This window comes from Embiotoca jacksoni, unplaced genomic scaffold (genome assembly GCF_022577435.1).
Source record: "Embiotoca jacksoni isolate LCO1_2020_lvr unplaced genomic scaffold, fEmbJac1.0.p SCAF_8, whole genome shotgun sequence".
NCBI lineage: Eukaryota > Metazoa > Chordata > Actinopteri > Embiotocidae > Embiotoca > Embiotoca jacksoni.
In genome coordinates, this window is record NW_027185436.1 from 1627888 (window position 1) to 1640677 (window position 12790).

A 12790-nucleotide genomic window follows, 5' to 3' on the forward strand; every position below is an offset into this window, starting at 1 on the left:
TCCACTGCATTGGACAATTAAACACATGCTAACTCTCACGTTCGCATTGTGCTGATTCTGTTTTGTACCTTGTAAGTGTAGCAAATGATTGCTGCTGCAATAACTGAGCAGAGTTGTAAAATCCTTCCTCAAAGGTAAACAAACCGCGGTGCACTGACTTGGTGTCTGATAAGCTTTCTGACTTGGACTTTGTGGTGAATCATATTTCATATTTTCTTACTCAGTCTTTGGCAGCAGGTCCACACCAACGCACCCGGTCGGAGCTTGTTATTTTTATGCACTTGTTTTGAAAGTCTGAACACAGCCTAAACCGCAACATTTCACCACCTCGGCTGCAGCCAAACGTGGCGAGCACTCCGACGTGAAGCCCTTTTTGTTCATAACGTTTTCAGTCACTGATTGACGGCCCTCCAGATCAGATCTGTGTGCACGGGGCTCCAGTTTTGACTGGAAAAACGGGTTAGAAGAGTTTGACCACTCCCACACAACAAGCCTTTCAGTGTGTGTGTGTGTGTGTGTGTGTGTGTGTGTGTGTGTGTGTGTGTGTGTGTGTGTGTGTGTGTGTGTGTGTGTGTGTGTGCGTGCGTGCGTGCGTGTGTGTGTGCATGTGTACATATTTGCAGCCGTGTGCTTTTGTTTCATCTCCTCCCAGCGTGCATGTTTTGAAGTTGGTGGCTGTGGTCAGTGCCGCTGATATGTGGCCGGCCGGCCGGCCGGGTGTGTTTTGTGCGTGGGCAGTATTCGTGTGGCATTCCTTTCCCATACAGACTCATCGCTCTCCCCCTCATCCTTTTGTCGCCGATGTTTCATGTCAACAAACAGGCCGGCTGGCGGGCTGGTGAGTGAAGAGCCGGAGGGTAGAGAGACAGACTGGAAGGTCACCCGACCTGCTGGGAAATATCTGTGACCGGTGACAGAGTCAGTTCAATCAATTATGACAGGCAGACCAATAATAACATATCTAAAACTTGAGCAGGTGATCCAGCAGCGGAGCGGACTCGAACATGTGAACATAAAACCACGAGAACAGAATCTTGAAATGTTTGGTGTGTGGGAGGTTTTATTGTTTGTTTGGTAGTAAATGTTGTGGAAGTGCTGAAAGCAAAAAAGAGAAGCTGCATTCTGTAACTCAGCAGTTTTGTGTTGTGACAAAGGTCAATGTGTTTCTCGGTTCCTGTTTTAGTAAACTGCTCTCGGCTCTCACAGCTGTAGGTCTCGTTTTGGAAAAAAATCGAGGATTCTTTTTTTTTTTTTTTTTTTTTTTTTTTAGCTAAAAAAAAAAATCCTAATAACTGTTTGTATTCGGTGTTTGGAAAACACAGACTGAAAGGAGGCCGGAAATATGATCCAACTGAGAGAACACTGGTATTCACAATCACTCGTGGACGATCTCCCCTCGCTCCTCTCCTCCCATATCTGCTCGTTCCCCTTCGGGGTCGACATCCGTCCATTAATAAATTGTCCTCGTCAGCACGTACTTATCGGGGTAGGAGCCGCGCCCTTCGTGACACACAGGAAGCGAAGCAGAGGAGAGAAACGTGTGCGATTGTCCTCGACAGCAGCAAATGCGAGCGAGACTCTGCTCTGAGCTGAAAAGACATGGAAGCACATCATTGAGATGAATAGCTTTAATAAGACATTGGGACGGCAGCAGTGGGAGCAGCCCTATAAACACAAATGTCTGTCGATGAGTGAGTGAGGGATCATGGTTACACCATTGGTCGGCCAAATACTGCAACTTCCTGTATTCATTTACATTTAAAAGCCCCTTTTCCATATTAAAAGCCGTGTACGGTTTCATACGTGCTCCAGCTGTGTTTAAGTTTGGACCTCGTCTTGTCTTTCCATCGAGGTCCCGATGTTAGAGGAAACACTGCGTTTCAACTTAGGGAACTCTTACCTCTGGACACCTCTCACCGATACTCTGTATGTGAGGCGTTTAGGGAACATAGTACACTAGAGTCTACTGATGAACAGCGTTTGAGGCGTTTAAGGGGCGTCTGTAAATTTCAGCTACTGAAAATAACCTGGGTTACACTCTCCCCCTATGAGCTGCATGAGTCTCGGCATACACACTGAAATTGAAACTAATATTTCCAGAAGTATATGATGTACAAAAACAGCCAGATGGAGAGCATTTAATGAAGTATTGTGACACTGAAACCAGTTTATATAAAATAAAATCCTCATGAGTGACTTCAGTGGTGACCAGTCGGAACATTTTCCAAAGTCAAGGAGTGCCGAAGGCGTTCGCTGTCACTTCAGCTCAGAGCTCGTCCATAAAACCACGAGTGATGGAGAGATGGACTCGACCCAAAAACCCTCTGCTGTCATGTCAGATTCACAGTTTGATAAGTTACTGCTCTGTATTTCTAAAAGAGACCCTGAGGTGAATGTGCTGCACGCACACACACACACACACACACACACGCACGCACGCACGCACACGGCTACTTTGTGTGTGTGTTTATTTTTAGTTTTTTTTATAGCAGACTCTGCAGACACAAGTCAGACACTTAATGCTTGAAGCAGCTTGTATTTGGGTGAACTTCATTGTAGTGTGTGTGTGTGTGTGTGTGTGTGTGTGTGTGTGTGTGTGTGTGTGTGCGTGCGTGCGTGCGTGCGTGTGCGTGTGCGCGCACACGCTCTGAAGGATGCAATAGACTCTTAAGTGACTCTCCAGTAACTGAGGGTAAGTATGTCCCCTGGGGTCCTACTTCCTCTGAAATATTGACTCAACACTGCAGGGAGAGGTCACACACACACACACACACACACACACACACACACACACACACACACACACACACACACACACACACACACACAGAGAGTGTCTTTTCCATTACATGATGTCTCTGTTTTTGTTGCTACAGTGATCGTGTACTCAGGGACTCTCTTACCGTGGGACACTGTTGACGAATGTTCTCCATCCTGTCAAAATCACGCCTTGAACGTCCCATGACAACATATCAATCCTTCCCCGTGATGTAATTCCTGATGAAGCAGGGATTTGGTGCACTACATAGCCTTCTAAGAAATATTGTAAATCAGTGATCACGACTGGACCATAAATTTATGATGACTTTATGAGATCTTTCCAGTTACAGTTGGCTCCTCAACATACGGAGCAAAACATTGTGGCTTACAATCAAGCAGAACTCAACAGTGATGTCATCCATTGGTTTGTGAGCTGCCGTCATGAAGCCTCCAGTTTGGAGCCAGAAGCGACCTGACTGCACAACAGGCCTGTCAATCAGACAGACACGCCCCCAAAAACACGGCTTTTTGAGGCTTATTTTCCAATTAATGATGGGATTATTTTCACATGCACCACCAGAAAACTAATAAGAAGAAGTCACTTTAGCTGACAAAACTGAAATAACTTTTTCATGAGAAGTTAAATGGGAGTCTTTGGAGCCGGAGGCTTTTTGGAGCCGACCTCTGGTGCCAGACCCAAAAGCTACGTCCACTTTTATATACAGTCTATGCTTATAATGCATGTCCAAACATTACGCCAATTGTTTTCATAGAGATGCTCAGTAGAGACTACTTGGTCAAAATGATTTTATCCATAGCAGCACTAGGTATGAAACGCTGTATATAACAGCTGTCGTGACTCATCTGGCCGCTCATTATTCACAAACATCTACTGCCACCACCTAAAGTCCAGGTCCAAACCTGGGAAGTTGATCAGCGTGTTATTGGTGATGATGTTAAGTTCAAGCGGGAGAATGTGACTCCTGAAGTCGTCGGCCGATCATCAGACGGATCACTTTAAAGGGGTCGTTAACACTATGGAGTTAACATTAGTTTACAGCAGCTGGGAGGACGTGCTGTAACCGCTGTTGGTCATTGTAACCGGTCAAAGTGATGTTCAGCATCAGAACCTGGTAGAAGCTGCCGTCTGAATTTTCGGTACATCGCAGAGAATACAGATTAGTTGGTGTTGGAGTTTAGTGAAGCTCCACGTTTTTTAAAGTTGTCCAGTTGTTGTCAAAAAGAGAGCTTCGTGACACTAGCATGCTGAGGTGGACAAAACACAATAAACTACAGTAAAGAAAGCATCTGGGTTTGTTCTGGTTAGTTGTAATCAAAACACATGCTTCACAATCTGCCTGGGTTGGCCATGTGGGCCATCTCTCCCCATACGTAACATTGTGCTGTATCCCATCACCAATTTCTTTTATGACGTGGTGTCAGTAAGTGATTCAAAGTGTCCGTCAGACACTTGGTTCTTGTTTGAATGGAGGTTTTGAAAACGCATTTTCTGAAGTCTATAACTAAGTTCACATCCGTAACATCTGTGGCATGCGGTCACTGAATATGAAGTACGTGTAAAAACTCTCTCAGGGTTGGTGGTTCTGGTACCGTGCGGAGCTCAGAGCCGCTCGGTCACTGTGGGGAAGGTTTGACTACTTCTGTCCGCATGTTGAATCGTTCTCAGGGAAGAACTCTGAGCTCCGACATCCTTTCGTTGGTCCAAGCTGCTGCCCGGCTACGATGGCATCACAAAGCACTCTGTCTCACTCAGGCAGAAGTTAAACATAAATGTACCCTGTGAGGCCGAAACAATCAGCTAATCAGCTGCAGTCGATTGAATTGTGTCATTCCCTGATTTAGTTTGAATACCTACGCTGCTATTCATAGTTTGGTTTGCTTCACGTCTTCTTGTTGAGTACGACACCTTTTTGGGATTTTGATTCGTCAAAGAAAAGGAGCTATTTGAGAACAATTTGTATGATGAACTTGTGAAACGCGTCACTCTGCCAAGATGGATAAACTCGCATTGAAGATAATCCGTCGTGCCTCGATAAGAACTGTTTGCGTTCGGTAATGAACGTCCCGCCTCGCTGCTTCCTCTCCAGACTCGAGCGTCCAAACCAAACAAACAGTTCGTCGTCCACCCGCCCCGTCATCTCATGTCGTCACATCACAGACTCCCTCTGTAAAGTCGGCCCGGTGGGAAATGGATTCCTCAAAGTCCTTCTGGTCTATTCGTGTAGTGAAGCCGAGCGAGGTCGAAGCCCAGAATGTGTGGAGTGTGTTTGTGTCATCGTGCCAGCAGCGCCCACTTTGCCAGGACATGCAGGCAGACATCAAGGACACACACATGCAAAGAAAAACACTTCCCGTCTTTGGTCTCGGTTTAATTGCCGGTCATGTGAGCTCTTTGTAAATCCCAGTGATCTGCTGCTTTCATTTTGGACACAAAGATTGATGGACCTTTTGTTGTTGTCTTCGCTTGTGTTCTGTTCTTCATGGAGACTTGATAGCTCGTGTTCGGGGAGAGAAATTATAAATAACAAAATGTCTTTGTAGTGTCAGAGAGGATTAATCAGATGTTGTTCAACTGAGTGAACGCAACTCTTGCTACATTTAAAAATCAATTCACCCGAGCCGTACGGTGTGTGTGTGTGTGTGTGTGTGTGTGTGTGTGTGTGTGTGTGTGTGTGTGTGTGTGTGTGAGAGAGAGAGACAGAGGAGTACTTCAATCCATGTGCATCCCAAAATGTGTTTGTCTGTCTGGGGGGAGTTGGACCGACGTCCCCTTGATGTCCTCTGATGCTTCACTCCGTCTGTGTTGTTAATAATTCAGAGCTTTGCCGGAGTCGCCTCGCCGCTTTTTTTGGGGGGACGCGGTGCTGCAGACGTCCCATCTGCTCTTTGAAGAGTTGGTCATTTGTAGAGTTCAGCAAGGCGTGCGTATATCTTTGTCTCCGTGGGTGTCCAAAGTCCAGACCCAAACCCAGCTGTAACGACCCGTACACATTAACAGGCTTCTTCACGGTGCAGGCAGGAGGTGTCGACATAAAGGTTAACGTTCGAACAGATACGTCAGGATACGAGTGTGTGTCACGATGGAGTTGGACTTGGACAGGTGTTTATGTTCAGGTGTATCAGATGATGTTCAGATGATCACACCTGCAGCTGTAACATGATGGAAATCCAACAGTAATTGTACAAATATATCACACCGTAATGAGCAAACAAAAGAGAAGGTAAACAGAAGTATTTTGCATGACGTGATCACCTGAAGGTGTTTTACACTTCGAGTGCCGTTTTATTTCTGAAGGACGAGAGAATTCATTTTATTTGCAGAATAAAGCTGAGATAATGTCGAAGCGTCAGATCAAAGTGTCGAAGCGGTTTGCATACGAACTGAACGAGACAGAGCTGCAGTGTTGATCTCGTCAGTGGATTTGAACACTTTGCTTCGGTGTCTTCGGCTGCCGTGGGACTCGGTGTTGTTGCCATTTGTGCTCCGATTCACGAGGATCCAAGTCAAAGCATCCTACTTCGACTGGAAACCTCCGAGGATCACGTGAAGTCAGACAGGAATGTGGCCGGAGCGTACTGAACATATCGAATCCGTGTCACAGTTGATCAATGCGCTTTCTGCTATTGTAACGTTATCGGTATTATATTTCACAGTCAGGGGTGGATAATAGTTTTTGAATTATTAGCACACGCACAGTTACATTGTCGCTTTTTCTGAAGTTGTGTAATCTCTGTGGTACATTTAATCAGTTGATTTAATCAGTTAAATGAAGTCTTTAATGTAATCACGCTCATCTCAAGTGTGATTGTCTGACTTTAGTCGTAACGTGTTCCTCCACGTTTCATGCTAAAAGCTTTGTTGAAGGGTTTCTGCTCACTGAAACGTAGAAGCGCTCTTGAAACTGATGCAGGAAGTGTTGAGGTTTATTTTTTTAAGGCGTGATGGCCGTAATTTAAACGGGTTGAACGGTGGCAGAACCAAACGAGGCTTCTTGTTGAAGTAATCACAACACCTTAAATGTCAACATGACAACTTTGTTTTCTTTGCGGCTCTCTCTCTCATAGCTTGCGCTTGAGATGGTCGGGTCTTTAAACACTTCAAAAAATAGAAAGTAATGTCTGATTTCTTCACTTTGAGAAAACAAAAAGTGTCCGAGCGTTGTTCCAGGACACTTTGGCAGCATTATATCAGTTTAGAACAGTTTTAGTTTACAGTACTGGTTGTAGAAAAGACAGATTTTGAAGTATCGACGATGATGTCATAGTTAAAATTAAAGAATGATTTCCACCAAGAAGTGTTGTATGTGTCACTAAGATCTAACAATTGCAGCTCAATACTTGCAACACTTTTGGACGCAGCATATGTTACTTATATGGTGATATTAATATATATATTTATATGCTTTATATATAGATAGATATATCTATATATATATATATATATATATAGATATATATAGATATATATATATTGTGTCATATTACCTTTCATTTGGCAAATCATTTGAGAAACTGTTTTTGGAGTAAACAACCAGACAGGAAGGCCTCTACTCGGTTATTCTATTGAATTACATACTTTGACTTTGAGGTATCTCACACCGATGGAGATTATGACACTTCTGCTCGCTGATTTGCAGCGTTGAACAAAATGACCCGACGGAGCAAGAAGAAGAAGAAACGCCTCTCGTCTTGTGTCTCTGATCAGAGCTCTTTGTGCAACGGATGGACTGATCATCCACGTTCTCTGTCCCATTCAGGAAAGTCTCACCTGGCCATTGTCCAGAAGGTGAACAACGAGGGGGAGGGAGATCCTTTCTACGAAGTGCTGGGGTTGGTCACCCTCGAAGACGTGATCGAGGAGATCATTAAATCAGAGATCCTGGATGAATCGGATCTTTACAGTGAGTTTTTTTTGGCTTTGCTCTTGTTTGTCACATGTCTTATCTCTTAGTTGATTCTTCACCGTCACAGCAGATAAGCCTATTTTCTTCTCCCTAATCCAATCCATCACTCATATCTTCAGTATTATTGTTGTATTGTTTACATATGTATAAACAGATTATTTCAGAGGTTTGTGTCTGTTTATGAGATGAAGCAATGATCTTGTTACTTTGCAGAAGGGCTGAGATGAGTTTTACATGTCTGTTGGTGTGAAATGACTGTGCAGCGGGCCTCGTGCCATTATTAACCTTTAGATTCTTGAGTGTGAATTTGCCGTGTTCCCCTTTTCCAGCTGATAACCGCACCAGGAAGAAGGTGGCGCCCAACAAGAATAAGAGAGACTTCTCCGCCTTCAAACACGAGAGTGAATCAAAAGTGAAGATCTCTCCTCAGCTGCTGCTGGCCGCCCATCGCTTCCTGGCAACAGGTGGGTGACGGACTGATGAGAGCACGCACACAGTCACTCGGCGCTAAATGACTTGCACATAACCAGGAGCTCATTTCTTAACAGTAAGCCAAGTGTACATGTGAACGCTTCGCTTTGCAGCCACGACATCACTGACATAACCCGCAGGATGTCAGGAAGTCAAAGATTCTGTCTGAATCTGCCTTCTGACAGGCAAGATGTGTCCACACATGCAGACAGGAGGTTTGAATCTATTTATTTAGATGTGTTCAGGACCCGAGCAGTGTGTCCTATAGCAGCACAGGCAACTGGACGCCGCTGCTACAAATCACTTGAGAACGTGTCGCAATCTGTCTGCCAGCAAGCCGTTAGCTGCGGCTAGCATGACGTAGCACTTCCTCTCCTCACAGCCGCTGTGGTATGAGTCTGCCTCTGCAGGCATAACGTCATCGTCTGCTGACTTGATTTCTGTTTTCTTTCTCTGGATGTTGGTTTAAATTTTTCTGTCTTGATTCAATACACAGGAAGTGGATTTTTCATTTTTCCACAGTTTCTGTTTTCATTTCTCAGGTGTGGCTGGTTTTTTCCAGCTCTTTTAAGGATGTGTTTGATCTTTCTTCATACTAATATTTCAAACATGTATTCGAGACAGAGAAAGCCAATTCATTTTAGTGCAGTATTACACAATATTGTTATTCTGCAGCTCATATGTTTGAGGAGCTCCACCAGTCTGTCGAGTTTTTTTCTGAGGTGAAGAAGCAACAAACGAGGGAGATGTGACGTATAGGCTGTAAAAAACTTCTTTATAAGAAATGATTGGAAACAACAGCAACACGCAGTTCTTTCTTTCTTTCTTTCTTTTTTTCAGTAAAGTTGGTGAACCTGTTGACTCACTCATTATGAAAAGGAGTTTCTTTGCCTTTTAGATGATGAATTCCAGGTCTGGTCATATATGCCTCACCTCCCACTGTGAACTGCATCGGGCTTTGTTTGCAGCGTGCACTGTTTCTTTGTTCTCGGTTTGGGTGGAGTACCCAGCCACTTTATGGCTGAGCTGTGATCGCAACAGCGTGACTTACCACAGTTGAGAAATCCGTGTGAAATAAACACATTTCACAAGTTGTTTTTTTTTTTTTTTCACTTTCACTAACATCTCTGTAAATCTGCTAGTGTTCATGAAAAGGCTCTTTGACCTGTTACCTTTGGTATTGATACTGAATTTTTAAAAAAAAGTTGAACATTTTAGGGTTGCAACTGATCATTTATAAATTATAAACAAACCTATTTCTATTACTATATATTCAGTTTTTTGTTTTGTTTTTCCAGCAAATAGTCCAAAATCCAAAGAAAAGCAGAGCTACACAGAATCAGAGGAAAAGAGCAAATCCTACCATTAGATCAGCTGAAACCTGAAAATGGTTGTTCATTTTTTTTTTGAAAACTTCTTTACTTCTTTACTTCCTGATCAAAAAGCTTTTTTTCCTGTAAATTAAGTACCGGATTAATAGACTATATTTTCATACTTATTGATTCAACTATCATATACTTAAAACCCTATGAGAAACAAAAGAGCTTTTTTCTTTGGCTGGTCCACAACAGAACGTCCAGCTCTATAAACGTGAATGCTGCGACTGTCTGTAGCAAATGAGAAGCTCATCTCGGTGGCAAAAGGGAATTCAGAGACGCCACAATGTCTGTGTTCCCCGCAATCGAAATAGCACTTATACATTTCTATTAGTTGACACGTGGTTGCGCTTTCTTGACACAGATATTTAAATGCTGCTGTTAATTAAAAAAAAAAAAAAAAATAATCTTTCTTTCAATGCAAAAGTTAACCACAATGTGCTTTTAGATCGTCTTTTTTTGTGGCTGTTAAAGGGTTTATCTTTATTTGAATGATTTTGGACACTTTAATTTATACCTAATGTTTATGTAACTCTTTAATTCCACTGCGTACAAAAACAGCTAAGAAAGACTAATTTAATAAGTGCCTTGATCAATGTAGGACGACAGTTAATGTACTTCGAGTGGCTTTTGCTCTGTTCTCTGACATATGAAATATGTGTTTTCTCTCCTTTCTCCGCCTGCAGAGGTGAGCTTGTTCAGCCAGTCTCAGATCTCCGACAAGGTGCTGCTGCGAATCCTGCGACATCCCGATGTGGTCCAGGAGATCAAGTTCAACGACAGCGACAAGCGCTCGCTCCATCACTACGTCTACCAACGGGGAAAGCCCGTCGACTACTTCATTCTCATCCTGCAGGTACGTCACCATTAGGGGAGGATTTGCAGGATTCAGGCCTGTAAATGTTGGTTGCTTCATCGTAGGTAAAACTAAACTTGAAAATATGGAGTCGCTCCCACTTCTGTCAGATATCGAGTCTCGTCATCTTACGTCCACTCGGACTTTTTAAGTAGGAAAAAATTGCACTTTGGTTTGTTTTGTTGTTTGTGTCGTTAGTGTATGAATAATTCCTGTAATGAATCCATTCTTGACTTTGGATATAGCTGCTGACAAAAAAAAAAAAAGTTCCTCTGTTGTGGAGCTTTTGATCGTCACATGATCTTTCATCAGCAGATGGAGGTCGTTCAGTTGTCACGGAGATGTCGATATCCAAATTAGGGCTAGGCTGATGGACCATCGCCGATGGCTGACTGTCATCGTGATGGGAGACCAGCAGTTAACAAAAAGAGACATCGCTGCTAAGCGTCGTTTATTAGACATTTCTCTGTATTTCACATTTGAAAAAGTCTGAACAGGTGTGGCGCAATCACGTCATTTCAAACACAAATGAGAGAGTTGGGCTCTGCGCTGCGGTGTATAAATGAACTGTGCCAGCGCATGGACGCTGTGGGTGTGATGTTTTTCAGAAATTTTAAATGAGGTAAACAAAAAAAAAACATAAAGAAGCATCGGGTTGTAGACGGCAACAGTTTTTGGACCAACAAGGGCAACACTAAGGATTTCTCGTCCGTGGTGTTTTTAAAAAATAAATAAATAAATAAATTTCAATTAAAAATAGATGAACATGACAAATTTGAGCAGTTTTTCAGGCTCTATTGTTCACATATCATGATGTATTGCCTGGCGTCAGATTGGATTCTACAGACCAGGTACAGTAACAACCTGTTGATTTGCTGTGATCAACACGGTCTGCTCTCTAAATGTCATATTGTCATATTCGATCGCTTCAGTGTGGATAAAAGCCAGACACCTTGGATTATGAGACTGACCTTAAGCAGACACCGCTCTCCCGCTCTCTCTTTGACCCTCATCTTCACCTCCTCTTCTTTTCTCCACCTGTCCGGTGTCGCCCTGCCCATGCATCAGGTGCTCCGCGGCACCGAGTTATTGGCTTTGTTTTTAAATGCGTGCCGAAGCTGCAGCTTGTGACAGATGGTGGTGGGCGTCCGGCGCAGCGCTCGCCCTTACAGGGGTCCCGAAACACTTGATGAAACAAAGATTACCGGTGTTTGTTTTAGTTTGCGTGTTTGTGTTTGTGTGTGTGTGTGTTTACAGCATTCAAAAGTTGAGTCATTGAACAAGTTCTGCTAAACGCAAACAGAATGAGGTTCTGGGAAAAACCAGAGAAATAATGTCATAACGTTTTGTGTTGCTTTATGTGTCATCCTCATAGCTGATGACTATTGTAGTAATGCATATGATCTGATTGTCTGGATGAGTGTGTGGTGTTTATCTCTGTGTCGTGCCTGTGGGCGTCTTTATGCATTAATTATGTGCAAGATGTCAGATAACAATAGACCTTTTCATTTTCCCACCAGATGTGTTGGTGAGCTGTCAGAGCAGTTACTCTGAAATAACATGGAGTAGTACGTACACTATAATCTAGTTAAATTATGAGTAAAACTTGCTGACGCTTCTAAATCACATCATTAACTTTGATTAAAACCCAGAAAGATGTGTTTTCAGAATTTAAGACCAAGCGTTAAAGAAAAGAGAAAAACCTGATTTGTTTTTTCCATAAATGTCTTTTTAAAAAAGATCACCAGATTGTTTATCCTCGTTTCTCACTTGGAGATCTGGTCCTCACCAAATATGTTCCACAGATTTAACTTCAGTTGCAGATTCCAAAAAGTGAATATTGAGATCGGCCTGCTTTTAGATACTCTTCTCCATCCTCATGGGATTATTTACATGTGCTGGAGCTTTAAACTTAAATAGTTATTTACAAGTTACGTTTTATTCCAGTTATTAGTAGAACTTTGCATTTTAAGCCCTTTTTGATCACTGCTTGAAGGTATTGTTATTATTGCAATATTTACATTATTTAATTCAATGGTAGGCACACTTGTAAAAAAGGGGTTCATGTTCCTCAGTGTGTCTTTCGAAGTGTTCATAAAGATTGTAAACAAATCAAACAACATCTGCAAGAGTTTGGAAGTTCATCAAATCCACAATGAGGTTGGCATGGCTACTTTGCAGGTTTAAAGACGGCTGATTTGATGGAGTAACAGAATGAATGAGGTGAAAGTTACTCGCAGTCTTTACAAACATGCACCACCTGTAGACCTGGTGGTTGAACATGTGTAGTTCTGTCCTTCAGGCAGCAGCTTTTACTAAAATGATACTCGTAGGTACAAAAAAAACCACAATTTAAAATTGGGGGTGAATTCTACACACACACACTGTATATGAATCAGAAA

General features: G+C 42.8%; 1 protein-coding gene across 2 annotated transcripts in view; it reads left to right on the forward strand.

Moving 5' to 3' along the window:
- LOC138215835 (metal transporter CNNM4) overlaps nt 1–12790 on the forward strand; it is a 48075-nt gene that overhangs the window by 10530 nt on the left and 24755 nt on the right. For both annotated transcript variants that reach the window (XM_069178256.1, XM_069178257.1), the window contains exons 2-4: nt 7539–7682; nt 8015–8149; nt 10219–10388. In XM_069178256.1, the coding sequence (XP_069034357.1) occupies nt 7539–7682; nt 8015–8149; nt 10219–10388 (449 nt within the window). The remainder of the gene's footprint in view (nt 1–7538; nt 7683–8014; nt 8150–10218; nt 10389–12790) is intronic.